This window comes from Dunckerocampus dactyliophorus, chromosome 4, assembly GCF_027744805.1.
Source record: "Dunckerocampus dactyliophorus isolate RoL2022-P2 chromosome 4, RoL_Ddac_1.1, whole genome shotgun sequence".
Classification (NCBI taxonomy): domain Eukaryota; kingdom Metazoa; phylum Chordata; class Actinopteri; order Syngnathiformes; family Syngnathidae; genus Dunckerocampus; species Dunckerocampus dactyliophorus.
Genome location: NC_072822.1, coordinates 6,066,912 through 6,090,822, shown reverse-complemented (window position 1 = coordinate 6,090,822; position 23,911 = coordinate 6,066,912). Strand labels below are relative to the sequence as shown.

At 40.8% G+C, this 23,911-nt stretch overlaps 1 protein-coding gene and 1 long non-coding RNA gene across 4 annotated transcripts in view; one reads left to right on the top strand and one right to left on the bottom strand.

Moving 5' to 3' along the window:
- Positions 1–937: 937 nt before the first annotated feature.
- LOC129180050 (transmembrane protein 252-like) lies at positions 938–3,080 on the bottom strand. Of its 2 annotated transcripts, none has more exons than XM_054774077.1 (2): positions 2,754–3,080; positions 938–1,476 (listed from the first exon to the last, which is right to left on the bottom strand). In XM_054774077.1, the coding sequence occupies exons 1-2, from the start codon at positions 3,020–3,022 to the stop codon at positions 1,233–1,235; spliced, it is 513 nt and encodes a 170-aa protein (XP_054630052.1). In that variant the 5' UTR covers positions 3,023–3,080; the 3' UTR covers positions 938–1,232. The 2 variants fall into 2 exon arrangements, 1 of the variants encoding a protein (XP_054630052.1); XR_008570091.1 differs by lacking the exon at positions 2,754–3,080 and adding an exon at positions 2,196–2,471 and having other exon boundaries at positions 1,328–1,476.
- Positions 1,746–23,911, top strand: part of LOC129180054 (uncharacterized) — a 48,033-nt gene continuing 25,867 nt past the window's right edge. Inside the window, exons 1-4 of one of the 2 annotated variants that reach the window (XR_008570092.1) lie at positions 1,746–2,658; positions 2,789–2,935; positions 3,039–3,107; positions 20,612–20,713. This is a non-coding gene — a long non-coding RNA (uncharacterized LOC129180054). The remainder of the gene's footprint in view (positions 2,659–2,788; positions 2,936–3,038; positions 3,108–20,611; positions 20,714–23,911) is intronic. The other variant, XR_008570093.1, reaches the window with a different exon arrangement.

The window sequence follows — 23,911 nt, the reverse complement described above, 5'->3', positions numbered from 1 at the left end:
AGCTTGCAGTTCAAAGCAAAAAAAATCTGCCAAGAGACACCTTGTGTCTAAAAAACACTTGTTAGTTGGGACACTTGTATGGAAGGTACCACTGTATAAATGACAATAAAAAATACCTGCACTGCTCCAGTACCTTCCTTCCTTCTCTCTGGCATTTGAGACTCAACGTACTCCGTGACAACTCAGCTCACAGCGACGGTGGCTACAAATAACTTTGATCTTGTTTGAAAGAGACATCTGCCTGGGCTTTGAAGATATATAAAATACCCTTTTCTTTGTCCATTTCCGCCACACTGTGTTTCCTCAAACTACGGTACGGGCCTTGGGCCAAACAGGACGTGCGCATGTTAATCGCACGTCAAAAAAGATAGTGGCGTTAAAGGGAATTTCCGTGAACTTGTTATTAACGCGTTGACTTTGACAGCCCTAATATTAATCAATAATATTATACACATTCCTGCTGTAAGTCCTGGTATTGCTGAAGGGAATTAAACGTTAAATGTAACAGGCTAGTTCATCAGTTAGAAACACCTCTGGGCTAGAAAGCTTATCTTTCAAATGTTGTATTTCTTATGCAGGAAAACTCCATTGTTTATTATACAATTCAAAATATCAAGATGTCATTCAAGTATTATATACAATTTTAAATATTAAATCAATACATATACCTGTATATTGAAACTAATTTAGCCACTGCAACATGGTCTGAAAAGACCATCCTGTGTCATTCTGAAGTTGCAGAAGGTTGTCGGGCCGCCTCTAGTTTTATTATATTGCGCTGAACTTTTAAACTGTTGTAGAATGACTCCATCTGCTATTAAAACAGGTTGTTAGGACATGATGATGTCAGACGCAGCATGTTGCAAATACTGTAATGATGACTATAAAAGTAACAAAGTGTCAAATATACTCAGAATGATCTGTAAATGAAGTTTATTAGTCAACTGTCCAACATGTCTTGGCACACTCAAACTTTGCCAGAAAAAAAGAAGAAATGAACATGCCTAAATGTATTATCTTATATAAACAATATAAAAACAGACACACGAGTCAGCACACAAATAAAATGTTCCTTGTGAAAAGTATGTTTGATGCTGTCTTGGCTGTCCTTAGGTGTGCCTCATGTAACCATCTATCACTGTCACTCAGCACCAGTGTGCAGATGCCCAGCCTTGACCCGCTTCGGGTGCATGTATGTGTGGAACTCTTCCTTCATTTGGAGGACCCTGCTCTCATCCACACATCCCAGAAGAAGCCTCACTCCTCTCCTCAGGATGCAGGCTGTAAGGAGGTGGCTGCTCCCAGCTCCATGTGCAGTCTGGACTCGGATTGCTGTCCTTGCTGTAGAGTGGAGGTGCCAAGCTCAGGACCACCTGCACGTCATCCAGGACCAGTTCTTGCACTGGATGTGGACTCTGGTGGCTCCACTGAGACTCCTCATAGGATGGAGGGAAAGAACTGGGTCTTCTCACGTTACTAGGGGAACAGTCCAGATAGAACAGTGAGGGATTAATTACATCTGAGAAGCATGCAAGATATTTTAATTGAAAGTTGTCAGTTTTTTTTAAATTAGTGGGATTTTCAGACGTTTCTACGCGTTACATTTTGGTTCACATTCATTTCCTCTTTCTCGTCTGAGTGGGTCACAGTGGGACAAGAACACAAATGGTCCATGTATTTGTTGTGTTACGTCACTCTCCATGAACCCGGAAGTAGCTTGCTAGCTACGTACGGACGGACAAAATGGCACACACACATAAATAAATATAATGGCTCACCTCGATTTTTTTTTCATTTGTTGAAATAGAGGAAGCAATTTTAACTTTAGTACGACTCCGTCACAATGGGAAAATGTTATGTTTCCTGTTCTGGTTATGCTATGCTACGATTCTGTCGTCCTACGTGAGTCTCCATAAACCCAGCAATAGCATGCTAGCTACAGACGGACAAACAACCATACACAAATATATATTAAATATAATATATATATTTAAAGAAAACCGTTTTGGTTTTTTCCCTGTCTGCGCCGTTACTTTCTTCTTTTAGAGGAAATAATTCTAACTTTATGTTACGTATCAGTCAGATGTTAAGGTTCTCTCGTCCTACACTATTTTTCACTATCTGGAAGCTCAAGTGGCATTGTAGCGATCGTACGGACAAACACAAATACTGCAGATTGCTTTAGAAGTACTTACATTTTTGGATATGTTTATTTTCATTTTTGCAATTTAAGTAAAATACAAATAAACCAATAATACAGTCCCGTTCGTCCAGTCCTATACGTCATTTTCACGAATCCGGAAGTAACCTGATACCGGTGTAAACTTGTCTTTACACAAGATAAAGAAAAGAAAGACAAATATTCTATCGTTCTGACTTATTTTTTCACTTTTGTTAAATGCTTTTTTTATGAAAATGATGTCATGTAACGCCTTTCTAATATGATATTTAACTGAGATTTGTGGCTAACAATTCCGCCTGGCAGTAAGTCGTCGCGAAAATGTGACGTAACCAGCAAATTGAAGTATGTCACTTTGATCCGCGCTGTTGCACCTGATAGCTATAAAGTGAATACATGCTTTGAAGTAAAATTTATAGTACAGGATCTAGCTTATTTGTTGTATTTGTGGTTTAATATTGTTATTGGAAGAGAATGAGGTAAGAATTTTACGAACTGACGAACTTCATTTTTTTCTTAATTTTTTATAGCTTGTCAGTTATTACAAAATAAGTATGTATTGCATGTAACTGACCTGTCAATGGTGTATACTTGTATGTTGTGTTGTAGACGTCTCCTCCGATACATCTTGCTCTTCATGCGGTGGTAGACGCTCCAGATAACACCTACAAAGATGGCCAGGAAGCCAAGCGTCACCAGGACGTAAGCCAGGACGAGTGCCTCTGAGTCCACATAGCCGGCCTCCAGGGACAGTAGGTAGGCGCCCATGCAGATCAACGCAAAGCCAACGCAGGGCATCATCATACGCAGCAGTGAGCACAAGCGCATCTTCACGTTCATCATTACTTACTTTTTTAAGGGTTCTTGAAATGTCTTCACTCAAGTGGACACTCCAAGTGATTGCAACCTCCTCCACAAGAGTTTAAAGGTATGTGAATGTAGTAATGTTCTGAAGGTGCAACCTCCTTGGTTGTTTATTAACACAGTCTTAATTTGGCCTCAGATGTATAACACTAAATATTTGGAGATCTAACCTTATACAGAGGAGCTAGCAGCACGTCATTTTAATTATGAAAAGGAATAATAATCTCCTGTATTTACTGATTGGCTCAAAACAGCGCATTATTAGTATACAACATGTCAGTAGAGGGGGCTGTTCGCTGCAGAATGCTTAAACCGATCAACAGTGAGCAACATTACATACCAACCATGAACAGTCAAAAACAGAGGACGTGAACTTTGACACATCCTGGTGGAAAAAACAGGAGGTTATTTTTTCCGTGCTTTTTGCTGAAAAAACAGAAAGCACTTGTTAAAGTCAGTTCATGTTGCCAGCCTCCACTCACTGTAAATGAGTACAAAATATATCTTTAAATATGAAATGATACTAATTCTATACAATATAATAATAATTATTGTTATCCACTCACTGTAATTTAGTACTATATATATATATATATATATATATATATATATTTATCTCTGAATTAAATATTAGTTGCAATATAATATGATTATTTTCCATACTTATACAAATATATATAATTACATCTGTGATACCTATTGACACAATTAACACAAAGTTTTAGCATTTAGATGTACAATATTTTGATTATAACATGTAATATTTGTATTATATGTGATACATTTCTGCTTCTAATGTATTCTGTAATACAAATGTGTGTTACAAATGTTTAATGGGTCTGTAAATGTAACATCACTTTTTAAAAATGTCTTTAATGTACCGTGTGGTGACTCTTGGGTGTGGTGACAATTTGACTCTTAAATACGCTTGTATGCTTCACTGCTCTCCATTTTTTTTTTATTTTGCTGGTTTCAGTTTTGAGTTCAGTCTGTACAGTACAGATAAATCAATAAACATTATCAGTTTCTCAATTGTATTCCAAATGGGGGGGGGGGTTTGCAAAAACATTTCTGTCCCCCAGTCAAGGCATGACAGAAAATAATTGACAACTACTGGTTAAAAGCAAGCAGTAAGGAAAAGTTGCTTCGCTGTTTTCATAGCCCAAGGGTTCCCCCTACAGTGGGGACGCTTAATTAACACTTTATGAAACAGTGGTACATACAGTGATAACCCACTTTAAACAGTAAGTTTAGCGAAATCGCTAGCGCTAACTCAACGTGAGTAGAGTCCTGGCTGGTCCACCAATATTATACCCTGCCAAAGAAGGTGATCTTGGGTTGCCACGGCAACACCAGTGATGCTAGGCTCTTTATTAGACACTAGTGTACCATCAACATGTTTTTGGAGCTTTTATATGAAGGTCAAACGACTACATATTGTCGCTTTAATGATGCATGAGTGTGAATGCTAATCTACTTGTTGTACAGCGTTATGAATGAACACACACATCCGCACCGACTCTTTTAGCTGTTTGTTTCGGTTTCTCATCGGTGTTATCAGTGAGAGGAGTTGCGCCGCTGAATGGATTGCATCCTGAATTGCATGTGACAATGACACCACAACAGGTTAGCACATCCTCATATCTGATGGCAGCTACTGTATCTGCAGAGATGACCACTTTTCATAGTGGCACTAACTTCCTGGTAGATTATACAGTGCATTATTTTTTTATATCATTTGCTTAGCCTGTTGTTTGGAAGAGGATATGAGCATCATGTGGAGTAGTTATTCCAACCAGTCATGGTCAGAAACTGTCTATGGTATTATAACAGCACTATCTGTGTGATATATGGTAGCCTGTATGAACTTGTGCATTAAATCAATGCATGCATTAGATTATGTCCTTGCATGTAATTAGAGTCAGTGTGTGCATACGTGTGCACACATACTTCTTTTAGACCTCATTATGCAGTGATAATAATAGACAGAGGGTCATTAGTGATGAATGAAGGCCGGTTATTAATCAAATGGACCTGATGAGGACCTGCCATCTGCCCTCTGAGATTAATAATGCACATTATAGTTGGACTACACTCTGTCAAAGTGCACAACTTTGCACATAAAGTATGCCCAGAGTATCACTTGTTTGTTTACAGAATTAGGCGTTCAATTTTGTCATGTGGTTTAAATCTGCAGTACCTTGAGATCCCCCATGAGGGTGAGAAAGAGCTTTTGAGGTGGGTGATGTACAGCAAAAGTTAGTGTATTTAACTACAACAGTTTTTACACCTGATGGATCGCCTTCATGGTGTGGTCACATGTTTAACAGGATCCAGTTGGAGGCGGTATTAAGGAGTACTCCAGCCCACCTGCTTTTAATAACCAGGATGCTCCCTGCTGTGGATTGTGGTCCAGATTTTTTTAAATATCTTGTTTAGTCACAGACTGTAAATCTTCAAGCAGAGGATAGCATATTTGTGCTGCAAACGCACAGCAATGATGGCCTCTGAGAGCCGCTGTTAGGACACATGCCTCGTCATCTTTGTAAGACATGTCGGACACTTGCGTGTGTCCACCTTTATGGGAACAGTTTGCGGAAGGCGCTTTTCTGTCCCCAGTGCACAAAGCATGTTTGGATGAGTTTGATGCGGAAGAAACCCATCAAACACCTTTGGGATGAGCTAGAGTAAAGATGGTGAGCCAACACGTCCTCTCTCAGGTCCAACAATGGTAACCTTTGACGTCAGTGGAACACATTCCGTTTCAGGACGCTGTTTTATTTATTGATTTATTGGATTTCAAAACTACTGTAATACAAACATAAATCAGTATAATCTGTTCCCAGGTCAAACTGTCGGCATCATAAAAATTTACTAACTCGTGTTGTAATGCCATTTTCCATTTCCATTTTCTAAGCCCTTGTCCTCACTAGGGTAGCGGGGGTATGCTGGAGCCTATCCTAGCTGACTTTGGGAGAGAAGCAGGGTACACCCTGGACTGGTCGCCAGCCAATCGCAGGGCACATATAGACAAACAACCATTCACACTCACATTCATACCTATGGACAATTTAGAGTCGCCAATTAACCTAACATGCATGTTTTGGAATGTGGGAGGAAATCTAAGTACCTGGAGAAAACCCACGCACGCACGGGGACAACATGCAAACTCCACAGAGAGATGCTTTGTTATAATGCTAAAAGTAATATTTTAAAGTATGCAACTTGCTCCAAAATATATTTTGAGATAAAAAAAAAATATATAAGAACACCACCTCCTCCAATCATGGTTTAAAAGAAGAGATTGTACAGTGATATGAAAAAGTGTTTGCCCCCTTCCTGATTTCTTATTTTTCTTGCATGTTTATCACACATAAATGTTTCAGATCATCAGACTCAATTTAAATATTAGTCAATGACAACACAACTCAACACAAAATGCAGTTTTTAAATTAAAGATTTTATTATTAAGGGAGAAAACAAATCCAAACCTACATGGCCCTGTGTGAAAAAGTGATTGCCCCATAAAACCTAATGACTGGTTGGGCCACACTTAGCAGCAACAACTGCATTCAAGCATTTGCGATAACTTGCAATGAGTCTCTTACAGCGCTGTGGAGGAATTTTGGCCCACTCATCTTTGCAGAATTGTTGTAATTCAGCTACATTGGGGGGTTTTCCAGCATGAAGCACCTTTTTAAGGTCATGCCACAGCACAGCACCACAGGTCAGGACTTTGACTAGGCCACTCCAAAGTCTTTATTTTGTTTTTCTTCAGCCATTCAGAGGTGGACTTGCTGGTGTGTTTTGGATCATTGTCCTGCTGCAGAACCCAAGTTGGTTTCGGCTTGAGGTCACAAACAGATGGCTGGACATTCTCCTTCAGGATTTTTTGGTAGACAACAGAGTTCATGGTTCCAGTCTTCCAGGTCCCGAAGCAGCAAAACAACCCCATACCATCACACTACCACCACCATATTTTTCTGTTGGTATGATGTTCTTTTTCTGAAATGCAGTGTTACTTTTACGTCAGATATAATGGGACACACACCTTCCAAAAAGTTTTATGTAAATGGAGCGTTGTTGGCCACAGAGTATTTTCCCAAAGGTCTTAGGAATCATCTAAATGGTTTCTGGCAAAATTGAGATGAGCTTTAATGTTCTTTTTATTCAGCAGTGTTTTTTGTCTTGGAACTCTGCCATGCAGGCCGTTTTTGCCCAGTGTCCTTCTTAGGGTGGAGTCATGAACACTGACCTTAACTGAGACAAGTGAAGCCTGCATTTCTTTGGAGGTTGTTTGGTCTTTGTGACTTCTTGGATGAGTCGTCGCTGCGCTCTTGGGGTCATTTTGGTTGGCCGGCCACTCCTGGGAAGGTTCACCTCTGTTCCATGTTTTCACCATTTGTTGATAATGGCGCTCACTGTGGTTCACTGGAGTCCCAAAGCTTTAGAAATGGCTTTATAACATTTTCCAGACTGATAGAGCTCAATTAATCTCAGTTATTATGTTTTTTGGGGGGTAATCACTTTTTCACACAGGGCCATGTAGGTTAGGATTTTTTTCTCCCTTAATAATAAAAACATTTCCCCTCCTCTGCTCTCCCAGCACTCTGCCCAAACCTCCACCTCACCTCCCCCCCTACAGTACTCAGCTCATCATTACCTCCACCCCTCAATACTCCGCCCAACCCCCCATTGACTCTCTAAGACACACAGCCCCCCTGCTTGTCCTTCTCATCTCTCCAGGTGGGGTTTCAACTGAGGAGGATAAAGACCAGGAAGGCTGCAGGACCGGATGGCCTTAGCTCCAGACTCCTCAGGTCCTGCTCGGACCAGCTGAGTGGGATCATTAGACATTTGTTCAATATGACCTTGAAACTGGGGAGAGTGCCACGCCTCTGGAAGACGTCCTGCGTGGTACCTGTACCAAGGACCCCACACCCCAAGGACCCTAGCTGCTGCAGGCCGGTGGCTCTAACATCCCACCTCATGAAGGCCCTGGAGCGGCTGGTCCTTGCCCCCCTGCGCCCCCTGGTGACCTCATCCATGGACCCGCTGCAGTTTGCGTAGCAACCTGGCATCGGAGTGGATGTACCTGGGTGTTCATCTGAACCATAAGCTGGACTGGACTGACAACACAACTGCACTTTATAAAAAAAGGTTAGAGCAGACGCTATTTGTTCAGGAGGGTGCAAGGGGCACTCCTGAAGACCTTCCATGACTCTGTTGTGGCCTCTGCCATCTTCTATGGTGTGGTCTGCTGGGGGAGCAGTATCACAGCAGCTGACAGGAAGAGGCTGCACAAACTGTTAAAGAAGGCCAGGTCTGTCTTGGGATGTCCTCTGGAACAGGTGGAGGAGGTGGGCAAGAGGAGGTTGACAGCCAAGCCGTCCTGTATGATGGACAGCGACTCCCACCCCCTCCAACACACTCTCTCTGCACTAAGGAGCTCCATTAGTGACAGGATGATACATCCAAAGTGTGTGAGAGGTTTCACAGGTCTTTCCTTCCTACAGCTGTCAGACTTCATAACAAAAACTGCTCCAAAAATCCTGTACTTGAACTGTGTGATAAACATGCAATCAGCCTGTGGCTTGATCAACATGTACACCGCTGTAAATAGTATATATAACTTCTTAATTTGTATTACCTTATTTTGTGTGTGCTTTTGTACTAGGCTATAGTGTGCGCTTTTACTTTTGCTGTTGTCAACCTGGAATTTCCCCTTGTGGGACGATTAAAAGCATATCTTATCTTAAAAACTGCATTTTGTTTTCAGTTGTGTTGTCATTGACTAATATTTCAATTTGTTTGATCTGAAATATTTAAGTGTGACAAACATGCATAAAAAAATCAGGAAAGGGGCAAACTCTTTTTAATTATGAATTAAACTACATACAAATTGTTGTACATTTTTGTTTGTCCTGAATAAAATAAATAGCACTCATGGCTGTCACTCACTGCTGTTGGTATTCACACACACTGTGGCGCATACACAAACACAAACACACACACACACACACACACACACACACACACAAAAGCAGTCTCAGAGGAGTGAACGTCAGTTTGCAATCATGTTGTTCTGACGATAGGCCACACGTTCAACATGAGTAGCTAAATCTTGTCAAATCGCAATGATTAGCCGAAAAACAAACATAATTCATCCGCATGTATTGAGTCGGCAGACTCAAAGCTGGAAGAGGTGGCATATAATGTTAGCAGTATGTTTGAATCTCGAGCTGGAGGAACTCGCTGCATTCAGCCCCTTTAACGTTCTTACCTGTCAAGTGTAAAAATAAGCTAAAAACTGTTACACTCAAAAGAAGTTAACCACTGCAATGTAAACATAACCTCAACTTGGATAACAAGTATCGATGCTGGAGTCACACTGCTTCCAGTGTGTGACTACTTGGCTTGTTCTTCGTCTCTGAACACCAAAGAAAAAAAAAACCCACCCAGAATTTATAATTTGCTGAGGTCTCATGTGACTGCACAGTTGGAACTTTGAAGTTTTGTGCGACCTCAGAGGCATATTTGCCCCCAATATTTTAGTAGACTTAGTGCATTCGACATTACAGGTTCTACTGTAAGAGGGACGGCACTCAGGACTATAGGAACAAACAGCAGGAATTCCACTTCCTCTCATGGCTTGCACTTATGGCGTCCAGCCCTCTCGCGTTGCACCATTGAAGCCGTATAAACCCCTCGCAGCTCGTCTGGCCGAGGCGAGGCAGGAGGGGATCAATGAGGAGATCAATAGGGTCCCTGGGAGTCCTAATAGCCCTGTTACTGCTCGCTGACTCCCCTGACTGGCTGTCTGACATGGCTGGCAGCATGCTGGGGGGAGGCAGAAGCGTGTGAGTCCATGTGTGCATCATCCGCATATACAGTGAAAGTACCGCTGCTGAGTCTGCACCTACAGACTTATGTCACAATAAGCAGTGTCAGTGGTGCTCATCGATGGAGCTGATGGCTAACTGGATCATTGGAGTGGAATAAAAGTTACTTGGGTAATGTTTGAAAACATGAAGGCATGTTTTCATGTTATTGCACCAGAAAAAAAAGGCAAAAACATGTTTGTGTGTTTCTTCAAGTGCTCTTTCTATTAATTGTCTTGACAGGATTGAAGTGTTATGTTTTGCTGCATTAGCTTTTTTTACTTCCATCTTCCAGCTTGACTGACTCTTTCAAAGAGGTATTCATTTCCATTATGTCATACGAAGAGCTGATTCTAATAATTTGAGCCTCTCATGTGCAGGATGATTGGAAAACAGCTCCTATTTTAAAACACTGATCATTTATTTATTAACTATACATTTTACAAGAAATGGATCTGATAGGAAAGCCTGCATCATGAGGTTTTATTTAAAACTCCACTGATTTTACCAAGGAACTCTTGTGGGATGGAAGACGTAACTTCTCATATTGGTTATATAGAAGAACCCCAAAGAACAAACAGACAACATTTGAACGTGCAGGCGTACCTAATGTTGTGGCTGGTGAGTGTAGACAACAAAAAATGACACATAGCTTGATAAACACTGGAGCCTGATTGGCTGACAGCATGAAACGGGCGGGGCTAACATGGATCGGGCAAATAACAGGGCATTGATGAATGTGCATCGAAACAAACAGCATAGCTTAACAACATCAATATTAATTACATATACAGAATGTCATAATAATCAGTTGGTTTGATGAGAAGGGCGCCCATTTATGATCTTTGAACATATACATTTTTATAGGACATTTCATGAGATGCATCTGACTTCTATATAAGCTGTTCAAGAAAAACTAAACTTTTTACAAAATTTTGCCTACATGTATTATCCACAATCCTTGTGTGAGACAGGAACACACGACTTTCTCTTTTCGGTGTTCTAAAGATAAAAAAACAGATAAAAAGAGACTGCTCAGAATGCATGTAATGGGATGCAACTATCCCACTTCTAAAGCCTTTTGAAAAAACCTTCAAAAACCGCCAACAACGCACCATTTACATAATGTTCCCTGCATATTAAACCAGCTACAGCGACATTGTTATTGTTGTTATTTACATTGTTACGCCGAAGAACTACATCACTGGCGTATTGACACCTTGCCACACCACACCGGCTAGCTACTAGCTGGCTAGCGACTGGCTTCACCATACACTCACTCACAGAGCGTCAGCGCCGCGCTCATAATGCCTCAGGCCACTAACAGAAGGTAACGCTACATATTGTTTTTGAGTTTGGAAAAGTTAACGCGAGGTGTAGTGTTTGTTTTTATGTTGCTATGCGAAATCAGTGCGCTCAGGAAGGAAGTTCCGGTAATGCTTAAAACAACAAAGTACGTCAGAATACTGTAAGTATTACGCGTTATCGTGAATGTGCCTGTAACTACATGGTCAACATGTATATAAAACCTTGTTGGAGGCTTTTGGAGGTGTTTTAATTGCAGGTTTTGTAGGCGGAAGAGGTGTGTCCTGTTAGGTGCATTCTTAGCTGCCTCTTTTGATCTATTTTTCTATCTTTAGAATGCACAGAAAAGAGAAAGACGTGTGTCCGTGTCTCACATAAGGATTGTGGATGATGGGCAAAATAAAAAAAAAAAAAAGCAGTTTTCCTTTAAAACCTACATCCATCTGTTGACCTTCCTCCAGTTTTAATGCTTGATATTTACACCATGCAAGTTCTCTCAGGGTGCCCACACGAAAACGAGTCGCGGAAAAAGTGCAAAAAATATGAGGAGAAGTGCCAAAGCAGTCTCTATGTACCCTGCTGGTTTTCACGAATTATCAGTATTCTTCACGCTGGCACCTCACTTGTGCTAATAAACACAGTAGTAGGTGTGCTGCATAGAGGGGCAGTGACATCAAGGTGATTCCGACTCGAGGTACCCCACTGTCCTAATTCTCTGTTTATATTGAAATTATTCACACCAACGGGATCAATCAAGAACAATGGGTGCATTCAACAAAGACGTTTTCAATGACGTTTTACTAGTTTCTGCTTTAACATGGTAAATACAAATTTATCCCAAGGTGGGGCCCAAAATTGTTTGCGGGGCCCAAAATTGTTTGTTGTATTAATGTAATGCCTATTGTATTTGTTATCCTTAGTTTATGTATAGTATATGTCCATGTTCTGGCAATGCATGATGTATTTTTGGATGTTAGAGTCCCAGGGAGGAAAACCCTGCATTAGATTGTACAGGTTTACCTAATATTTTGGCATACATCACATGGGCTGCACGTGAGAATGTAAAGTTCAAAGCTTCTGCAGGGGAAGCCATGTTGGAGGCAGATGTCGGCCATAATGTGACATAGAGTTGCTGCGTTATGTTCCTCATGGGTAAGATAGCATGATAAGGCCAGAGGCGTCCTATACACGGGCCTTGGGGGAAAAGGTAATAATGGCGGGGTGTAATTCAGGGTAATGAAGGCTGCACCACTAGATCAGTCATAAAGAATGATAGCCAGGCAGACGGGGAGAGGGGAGGGGTGCTGTTCACACATTTGACCTCCACTAACATCCTTCCACTCCCAGTAAATTTGTTTGTTGCTCGGACTACAGAGTGAAGGACTGAGACAAGGCAAGTAGAAGAAGAAGGGGAAACTAGCACGTGATTTAACTTTAGCCGAGATCCATAGGGCATCTGGAATCTGATATTAACCAAGGCAAGGACTCCATACTGTATGTTTTAGACATAGTGAATCTATTTTAAGAAGAGAGGGAGATAAAAGCAAGTGTCAGGTGTTACACAGATATGAAAACATCCCATTTAACAAAAGCACTCTCTGAGCTCTTCATAGTTAAAGTGTCATTGTCGTCTGGCTCCACTGAAGGGTCCAAATTGGCTTTTATGTTTATAAAAACATGTTCGTTGAAGATTCTAACTTGTATGTTAGGTCAGCTTAAGACTCTTAAATTGTCATGGTGGTTTACAAAAGCACGTGTGTTACATACGTCTAAGACTAACGTGCATGCTCGGTTTGTCTGCTATGAAATTGTCTTTGGTGTTCACAGAAAATACAATAGATGTCAGGTTTGTTGAAGATGAACGCATATAGTAGGTTAGTTTAATTCTCTAAACTGTCTTCGATGTTTACAACAATGCGTATGTTAGCTTTGTTGAAGATTGCAACATGTATGTTAGCTTTGTTTAAGATTCTACCATTTACCAGTTTATGACTCTAAATTAGTCTGTGATGTTTACAAGAACGTGTAAACGTCCAAAAGAATTTCACACTATTGACCCTGACTTATTATTAAAGAAGTTAGAAAGATACAGCATCAGAGGTGTAGCAAAAAAGTGGTTAAAAGATGATTTAAATAACAGACAACAATACAGTCATTCTTCATCACTACATCGCGGGTCGAACATCACTACTTCACTCTTTCGTGGCTTATTATTGGTCAAAAAACAATGAAAGACAAGTTATGGTATTATGTTAAAGTGTTGTGTATTGTATGTATTATATATTGTAGTATTATGGTCACTAGGCGCCAGTAATGTTACATTGATGAGACATGACATGTTACATTGGCTTCACACTGCATGTAGTCCGCCATGGCAAAATGTTCTCCCATCCCGTGTGGAAGTGGTAAGTTTCTTCTCTACTTTGTTCTTCTTCCCCACTTTGTCTGAAACGCTTTCATAAGTTTAGCTTAAGTAAATTGGAGAGGCTAACTAGTTAGCTCGGTAGCTTGCTATGCTAGCAGTGGCAGTCTCTTACAGTATGTCCCTGCAGTGATCCCGTCGCCTGTGCAATGTGGTGTAAACAAAGAATAATAGGAGTAGGAAGGTGACTCTAGGGTTGTTATTTCATGTCTACAGTGCTCTAATAATGTTAAAAAATGTATTTAGAAAGTCATAAACAGGTTTTCTATGCTCTAACCATGAAAATATTCCATTTATTAATAGTAAATCCTACTTCGCAGAAATTCACTTACAGCGGTCGGATGTGGAACCATTTAACTGATAAACGAGGGGTGACTGTATGTGCAACAAAGTGATGAGAAATCTGACCTGTTGAAGGTGACATGTGGAGTACCACAAGGCTCTGTGCTGGGTCCAAATTTATGTATCATATACACCAATGATATTCAAATATTATGATATGTAATGTATCTAAATTATTACATTTTGTTTACTGATGACATGAGTGTCCCCACCGATGCCTTTTTGTGAGTAGTGTATATGGACATAGAAATTGGACAAATCTAGAACTGAATCAGTGACTGCTGTGATATGGAGAGGGGGTAGGATTTAATAATAAGGTTGGGCATTGTTTGAATTTGAATGATTACGCTTTCGATTCAGATTGCTCGTTTTGATTTCAGTTCCTAACGATTTTCAGTTCCCATGCTTTTAAAAGAGAAGGGCATAAAAGTTTGCCTGGTTTAAATGAGGCCACTAACCACAGTTCGTTTTGGATTAAATGCCTGAACCTCTGCTTGAATTTTTTAATAATATTAACTTTTTATCGACTTTACTACTACTGAATTTCTTACAGGGCTATTTTCAACCAGTATATATGTAAATATCAAACCACTCAACTTGAAGATAAATGTTCTAAAGTTTCTTTTTACAGGAGTACACTTTCGCAAAAGATGTTTACTTGTGAAAAGTAGTATACTTTGTTTCCTGCCTCAATGTTAGTGTAAGCTATTTTTTACGACACCCTTATTTTGTACAGGATGTAGCCTAAAGCTCTTTTATTTCGAAGGTTGTGTGGGTTGAGAAGGTCCCTTGACTGTTGCTAGCAGAGACTGTGCAAATGAATAAACTTACCTGGCCGTAGCCGTAGCTGCCATCCTTTATGTACACCAAACGTCCACATCAGTTAGCATCCTGAAACTCCCGGTTACATTGGCATGAGACATTCATTCAGACATTCTTAGACTCAGATCCCGGGAGAATCAGAACGTTAGTCCCGGTTCCCAATTGATGCTTGACTCGATTGATGCCCAACCCTATTTAATAAGCTCTACTTATTCCTACTCCTTTTTGGACATGTTGAACTGTGAATTGTGAACATGTGATGCATTCAATGTAATATTTTATGCATGTTTGAAGTAAACAAAACTAAACTAAACTATGTTAGCCTTGATGAAGATGGTAACGGTTATGTTACGTTACAGAATGTAACGCATACGCTCGGTTAGTTTAAGACAAAATTGTCTTAAAATTTGTTGTTTACAAAATCGCGTATGTACACTTCGTTGACCATTGTACGCATGGTACGATTGTTTAAGATTGTAACTCACATGCTTGGTTGGTTCAAGACTATGAATTGTCTTGGTGGTTACAGCGTGCATGCTTGCTGCACTGTGGATTGCAGCGCATGTTAGGGATGGGAAATCATCGATTCTTAGATTCAAGATTCAAGAGTTTTATTGTCATATGCATAGTAAAACAGGCAGTTATACTATGCAATGAAATTCTTATTCTGTTCATTCTCCCAAGAAAAGAAAGAAAACACAAGAAAAAGAATAAGAACATAAGAAACATAAATACCAATAAATTAAGCAACAACAACAGAAGAGACATTAATACAGATAAATAATACAAATAAATGAATAAATAAATAAGTAAATAAATAAAAGTGCTATGAGATGTGTGCGTGTGTTGCGTGCGGCGTGTGTGAGTGCTTCGTTGAGAAGCCTGATGGCCTGTGGGTAAAAGCTGTTTGCCAGCCTTGTGGTCCTGGACTTCAAACTCCTGTAGCGTCTGCCTGACGGTAGGAGTGTGAATAATGAGTGTTGTGGATGTGTGCTGTCCTTGATGAGGTTGTGTGTTCTTTGTAGGACTCTAGATTTATAAATGTCTTCCAGTGAGGGGAGGGCTGCCCCAACAATGTTCTGTGAGGTCTTGATCACCCGCTGGAGTGCCTTCCTATCACGTGTTGTACAGTTACCGTACCAAACAGTGATGGAGGCGGTAAGGACACTTTTGATGGTGCATCTGTAGAAGCTACTAAGGATTTTGGTGGACATGCCAAATTTCCTCAGTCTTCTCAGGAAGTACAGTCTCCTTTGGGACTTCTTCGTAATTTGTTGGGTGTTGTGAGACCAGGTGAGGTCCTCGCTGATGTGTGTGCCAAGGAACTTGAAGGTTTTCACCTTTCTTCACCTAGATGCATCGTGATGCGAACATTGACGATTATTAATCGATGCTGACAGAGCAAAAAAAAAACGGAAAGCGAAAGTGACGCCGGGACAGTTTATGGTGGTGCACCTAAGTGTAAGACGCTACCAGAGTGCCTGAGCATAAACTCCCACCGACAACCGCTGGATTTAAAGTGAACGTCTGGAAGCACTTTGGGTTTCACGTAACATGCAAGCTTTGTCATACAATCTTAAAATATTTTGGGTACACGACGAATATGAGAAACCACATAGCACGTTTCCACCTGAACCAGGAGGAAAACCAGCCAGCTGAAGTTGCTGCCAACTAGAGAACCATCGAGCAGGTGACAACAAATTTTCCACCCAACTCGGCAACGTTTATTGCAAAGGATTTGTGGCTATATTCAGTTGTTTAGAAGCAGGGCTTTCGTGCTTTGTTACATACTGTGGAACCCAGATACAACGTCCCATCGCAACGTTATTTCACTGACACTGCAATTGTGAATAAGGGCAGCCCAGTTTTTGGGGTTATTCATAATATACTGATGCCTGCAAGCATTATTCTTGTATGAAGGCGCTGGTACAAAAATCTATATTTTGTATGAAAGCTGTTTTTGACTTTGCTATACAGCAAAAATATTATTTTGTCAGATGCATTGCAGAAGCATTGTCAGATGCATCGAGATGCATCAATAATCGTTTTATCATCGCATCGCAGGCCTCTGAATCGTAATCGCATCAAATTAGCCGGAGGTAGCCGGAGATTCCCACGCCGAGTGCATATGGTACATCTGTTTAACAGTCAGACAGTAACACTTACCCTAAAAAAACACGTAGGCTCTAATGTGTATGTTAAATATGTTTACTCCTAAAATGTTGAAGATTGACATGTTTGTTGCGTTTAAGACTTTTAACACATATTAGGTGAGTTCAAAACTCTAACATTAGCTTCGTTAAAGATTGTATTGCATATGGCAAGTTTCTTTCAAATGAAATTGCTTGGCTGTGTTCATTGAAGGTTCATTGAAGACTAAATTGTCGCCAATGTTTCCAAAAAGACTGTTCAAGACTATAAAAGTGTACTCCATCTTTCGAAAAACATTGGTATTAGTTTCATTTAAAACAATAGTCTTCTATGTTTTCTTTAAAATCCACAAAAGCAAGTACTGTATGTTCGGTTCGTTGATGAAATTAAAATTTCCCGACATCCCAGTTTTATGGAATGCAGTATGTTTGTCCGTCATGTGATTGACAGGTGATCAGTCCAAGGTGTCGCCTTGTAAGCTGAGAGCTGAGATAGGCTCTGCCTCCTTTGACCCTGATCAGGATAAGCGGTATGAAAAGTAGGACAAAACCCGTACTGATGAAAACATAACCTCCCTGGTGGAGGTAATTCTGTAGAGTCTGGCTATGCAGTTGATCGGTATGCAGGCGGTGTGTAGCGTCCTGTGGGCAGACGGGGGCCGCGCTGCTCTCCTCTACATGTCTGCTAAATGACAGTAATTATTTTCCTGGGCTGCAGGCGACTCATGCATGTTTTATTTCCTCCTCCACCTCCCCCATCTGCCTGCATGGACATGCATGGCACACTCTGTGGTGGAATGGGGAGCGGAAGAGAAAAAAACACCAAGAAAATTTTATTTCTCTCCATGCCTCCTTCGTATGAGTCCCCATTGGGTTTCTCCAGCCTCGCTTCTTTCACTGAGGAGGCCCCCGACTTTTATGGTACCACGGGGGGTTTAAGCAGGGGCTGACAGATGCTGTTAGGGTGGTCTCATGATGGTCGAGACACAGATAAAGACACCTAATGGGGGTTTGTGCACGCTTGCTGCTGTTGTAAGCATTTTGCTTCAAAATGGCAACCATGTTTCATTCATGCCCATGTGTCACCCTGGTAATATCCACAACTATATCGGTGGGGTTTTTTTCTTTCCAAAATATGTATTTTTCTCTTCACAAAACATTATTTTCCCACACCAGTCACACACAAAAATAAAGGAATATGCTTTTGGATCCTGTCAAGTGCATTCTAAAGCACATAACTCCTAACAGTAAAGGTAATTGTAGGCATTCAGAAGCCCGAAGACAGTCTATTCAGGAAAATGTAACATGAATATGAAGTTACAAAACGATGTACAAAACCCCCAAAAATAACATTGGCCAAGAAGAAAAGAAATTAAATCCAACAAAATAAAGTTAAATATGATTATTTTTGCTAAATATTATTGTGAACACTGTAAAAACACATGAAAATGAATTTGTATTTCAAATCAACAGGTGGTGCTATAACGTATCCATAACCCTGAAGCTAGTTTTTAGCCAGTCAGAAGCCTGAAGAAAGTCAATTTGGGAAAAGGCGATGCAATAAAAAAATATGGAAATCACACATGTTGACTTAATCCTGAATACTACATCTGAATATAAAGTTGACAAATCATAACAAGATAAAATGGGTTTAGCATGTGGAATGAGCAGAAAAAACAAAATAAATAGACACAGCAAAGATGATTGTTATTGTTGTTGCTGTTAGCTGCAGTTTTTTTTTTTTTAATTTCTAAATATGTAGAATAGAAATGGTCGTCTTCAGTGGATATGGCCTCAGTTTTGTTGCAGCACTTCAACCCACAATGCATGCTGGTAAAAAAATAGATATTTGAAACAATAGGGAAGCAACCCAGCTGGAAGTCAGTCAGGGTTGGCTGACAAATGCATTAACTGGAGGAGCTTGTCTTTTCTTTCCCCCTCCTTTTTTTAACGTAGCCCCTTCCCTTCATGGTACTGTTTAGTGTGTCACACCGTCCTGTGACATGCTGGCTCGTTCAGCGCCACTCGGGGGATCTCTAACACCCCTGCAGCTTTCATAATGAACATGTGGCTTCTCTCTCTTGGGCGCAATTTAGCGTAATTCATAGGCAGAGGACGGGGCATTAGCCAGATGGTGCTGTGGGTGGCATCCTTTCTCTGGCCATCCATTAGCGCCGTGCTGGTGACAAAATTTCAATTTGAGGAGACAGACAAGGCATCCGCTTTCAATATCATCCCTGCGTGTGTGTGTGTGGATGTTATATGTGGTTCAGTGATCTCTGCATGGTGGATTTCTCCGGGGAAACAAGTTCAAGAAGACAAATGATTATACATGAATATATGTAGATTCCATTCAAAGACAGTATTTAAAAGATTGCCAACTGCTTATGTTGATTGAGTTGGTGCAAGCAGCTTTAAATGACCAATGACTTCCTGTCATGCCAATGGTTTGTTCATGGTGAGCAAACCCACATATGCAGGTCTTGAAGTTTTAAGTCCAAACTTTTTTTGTTTTGCTTTCTAGCCCCCCCTGCAGTGAGAAAATATAATTGACTGTAATTTACAGTGGTAAAGAAAACACCTAAGGTCAATGAGTAAATATTACACATATTAAACCACACCAACCATAAGTATAAGACTGTCTGTGAGTTAGTATTATTAGTAGTAGTACATTTGGTAACATTTTAATATTTATTTATATATTATTTTCTGCCATATTTACCACAGATGTACCGATCAGGGTGTTATGCTGCCGATTCCGTTAACGATCATGAGTGAGATCGGCTGATACAGATGACATGGATTAACTGTACATTTTTCCATTTATTTATGAGTGCTATTGGCCAGGGCTGCTGTTAGACAATTCCAAGGGCCCCTGGCAAATAGGTAATCATTAAAAAATTTACTTTGGGGCAGATTTTGGAGTAATACAAATACATGGGAAATAAATTGTTCAATAATTTCTTTTTTTTTTATTTCAAGATAACAAAATTAACAGAATTAAATAATACATATCTTTATTAAATAGAAATCTGTCCTGCTTAACCTCAAACGTAATAAATTGAATGTCGAGGTTTCAGGGGTCTCTAACTTTCATCACTATTAGAGTTGTCAACTATTTGTGTTTTATTTCTGACATTTAAATTGTACACTACTTTATTTACCAAGCAGATCTCCACTCAAGCAGTGTGGCTACCGTCTTTATGCTATTTTGTGCTAATTTGTGCTCATTACGTAAAGGCATAAAGTCTGAATTGAACAGTTCTAATGAAAACTACTATGAGTTGAAGCAAATATTATTTGATTCTTTGACACTTGAAAAGTTAGTACATACCCCACGAACATCCACTTCCCCGTGGGACAAAAGCAAGCTCCGAAATAACCGCATTGCTTGTTTGTTTTCAAAATAAATTATCTGACCGTTTCGGTTCATCTAGTTCAGTTCCCAAGTCAAAATTCTCAGAATTGAGTGATAAGAATCTCAACGTGTTATGAGCAATAAGGCGTCGCGTTCAAACACACGTCATTTAAGTTGAGATTTCCGAGCACACTTAAAAGCAGCAAATTGTACTTCCGCATTTAGAGTTACAAAGTGAGTGACAAGAATATCCACATGTTGTTTGTCTTTGTCTTTCTGGTTATTTAGACGCATCACTAAGAAGCTCCTGTGATGTTCGCAGTGTGGTGCGGTTGTGTGGTGGCAATGAGGAAGTGTTGCTCCGACGAGGAAGGGACAAAAGACGCGTTTGTGAGTTGGAATTTCATACATGCTGTTGGAATTGCACCGCTGTTGATGTGTTCAGGTTAGATGAAAGTTCTAAAAGAGCATCAGACTCTGCGTGCCTCTGTGGGGAACTACGCTGTGCTGCCATCTGTCGTCGTAACAGTGAGACGTGGTTTGCCACAATAAATTAGTTATCGCCGTTAACGCGGTCTTTTCGACAGCCCTAATGAAAATATATCATACATATCATTATAAAAAGAAATACCATATTTATTTTTTTGGTTTTGTTTGTGTTATTGTTTTTTATTTTCTGCTGTTTTTACCGGAGTGTATCTATTGAAATAAATACAAAACATGGTCCACCCATGCCCAGCATTGTGTTGCCTTTGCAGAGGAAGGACAGGGAGAGCCGGCAGAAGCTTACAGTAGTCAAAACAAAGCCAGACAGACGCTGAGGAAATTGCTTCACATTTTAATTTGTATGAAAGTGTAATAAACTTCTTTTCTGCCGGATGAGGTGGGGCGTTGTGTCACATGCAACCCAGCAAATCCAATAGCGGCATGGTTATCAGCAGCTCAGCCTTTGCGTGGCTCGCACTTTGTCAGCAGAGGTGTCGTGGTCGCCATGGCAACCGTATAATGGGGGCAGGCCTAATTCAATCCCAGGGGTGAATGGTGGGTCTTGGTTGGACTGGCGCACGGGGAGAATTGGCGTGCGTCTGAAAGCTATTCAAGCGTGAACTGAGAAGTCAGGAGAAGACACAACTTTCCCATCCACTCCTAATCTTCTCCTTCACATTATTCCCTCCTACTCTCATTATTCCCCTTTTCACCACCTTCTTCTCCACTATACTTCCTTGCCTCACATCCCTTCCACTCTATTCAATCAATACCTCATACAATCACACCTCCTTTCTCCCTCCCCGCTGACATTCCAGCTCTGGAAAATAATAGGATTTCATTAGTACCACTGGATCTTGTTGTATTATTGTTATCCCTCCCCGAAGAAGACAGGGATTAGTGCTGGGGGGGGCTGCGGACAACTTAAAGTAATAAGCCTGCAGCCAAGCGTCCACAAGGTGCGCAGGGAAGCGGAGAGTGGCATGGGAGGGAGGGACTAGCATGGCTAATAGCGTGACGGACCAATCACACGGCTGCATACGTTAGTCCCGGCGAGAGGGAGAGTGAGGGGAAACAGTTAGTTACAGGCAGTGTGGGTGCATAACTCCTGTCACTGGTTGTGCATATAGAAAAGCCTGAGAAGGGCCCGAGGCTAGCTAGCACTGTTTGCAAATGGGGGTGGGATGGGAGGGATGAAGTGGCGAGATTTGCATCCCTTTGGATCCCAGGAGCAGAGCAAGAGGAAAGGCTGTGTTTTAAAGAAGTTTGCAGAGAAATAATGGTCGGATGGGGAGATGACCACTGCCTTACTCGCGTCAGCTCTACTCACATTGACTCGCAGGTACTATGAGGTACTACTTCTAGTACCCAATCATCCGTTGCTGGTTGCTCGTTGTTCAAGCAGATTCATCATTATAACATTTTTGAGGATACAGGGCTAAAAATGACAACCCGCCCCCCACCCCTCCCTGTCCCCCACAAATGCTGCTGTTAGCTTACTGTGTGTCTCCTCCACTGTTGTTGTTGTGTCTGATTCATCAACTGTGGCTTGGTTTTCACAGTTATATTGAATTTGTTGTTACTCTGTAGGATATAGTTACACAAGGAATTCAATAATATACAGTATAGGAGCAGGGATTAGAGCCATTGGGGAATAAAGGCTTTAGGGCTGCAACAAACAGTTATTTTCTTAGTGGATGTTAGAAAAATGTGCAATATTTGCACTAATAAACTATTTCCGATAGCTTGAATTATATTCCTTATTAGCATCTTTCTTTGTGTGTTTCTTTCCAAAGTTAAAAGTGATGTGTGTATGAATATCTTGTTTAGCCTATAATTTGTCTGCTTTCATGAATTACTAAGGGAATTAAAAAATATTCACATTTGAGAGACTGAAATCAGAGGACATTTGACATTTGTTGTTGATGATTTATCGAATACCAAAAAAGTTGTCGATTATAATTGGATAATCGATGAATCATCGATTTGTCAATTAGTTGTTGCACCTCTAAAAGGCTTCAAAACAGGACAACTTGCTTACTATATCAGTGGATAATGCATATTTTTAATGACAAAATTGGGTATCTATGAAGGTGTACAGTCTGACGCCGATCTAGATTTTGGGTGTTAACTGGTCAAACTCTGTCAAGTCATGCATGGGTTATTCTACAGACTTGAATGGCTTTCTTGAATGGCACGGCGAGAGCAAAAAAAGGACAAGGCTTCTCTCTCTTTCTCCATGGCTTCATATTAAAATTCATGGAGGCTCTCTGCACAGAGCACAAATGTCAGCGACAAGGGCCGTGATATATGCTCTCATTCTCTCCCCTTCCTGTCGCTCCATCCTTCTTTCACTCTCCTCTCGCTTCCCGTCTTTGTTCCAGTCGGCCGGACGCTCAGCGCCTGCTGCCGCTACTGCTGCCGGAAAGGAGGGAAAAGAAGCAGACATAGATGACTGAGTGGGACGTCACGCTGTTCCTCATTTAGGCTTTTAATCAAGCAGCCAGGGAATGTTGAAACCATTTCTTCCGGCGAGGCCTCCACAGCTTGTTTACACCCCCAGCCTCATTGCGTATGCTATTAGACTTCACATTACCTGGAATCTTCCACTCAGCTTTAACAATGTCATTTTCACTGCAGAGTCTTTTTATTCTCAGCCGTGGCCATGCTGTGCTGTTGGATGTGACATGTCTGCTGAACGTATTTGCAGAGGAAAAGAGGAGTCAAGTGGGTTTTTCCCTTCATTCCGCTGTTCACACTGTGACATTATAAACACAGGCATGCAGATTTAAAACCTTTAGTAGGAGAGACATCCGGAACACAGTTGGACAAAAAAAAGTCGAAGCAGGAGAACAGTGACAGAACTTTTGGCGAGCTGGCAGGTCATATAAGTGTCGACAGTCTTGTTGTTTTCCAGTAACAGGTGCTATTTGTGGTGCATTATTATTGTAGCGTCTCGACAGAGTCTGATGTTCTTTTTTTTTTTACTTTATTTTGACCATAACGCGTCAGCAGCAGTGCTCAATTCCCACATGTCCAATTTGCACATTGTCTCCTCTCCGCACTCTCCTCTCCACCAATCACATGCCAGGTGCACAAAAC

Excerpts from the sequence above, each read along its gene's own strand:
- LOC129180050 (XM_054774077.1), bottom strand. The coding sequence starts at position 3,022 with ATGATGAACGTGAAGATGCGCTTGTGCTCACTGCTGCGTATGATGATG. Across the intron at positions 1,477-2,753 it reads CAAGTATACACCATTGACAG|TAACGTGAGAAGACCCAGTT; the intron begins GTCAGTTACATG and ends CTGTTCCCCTAG.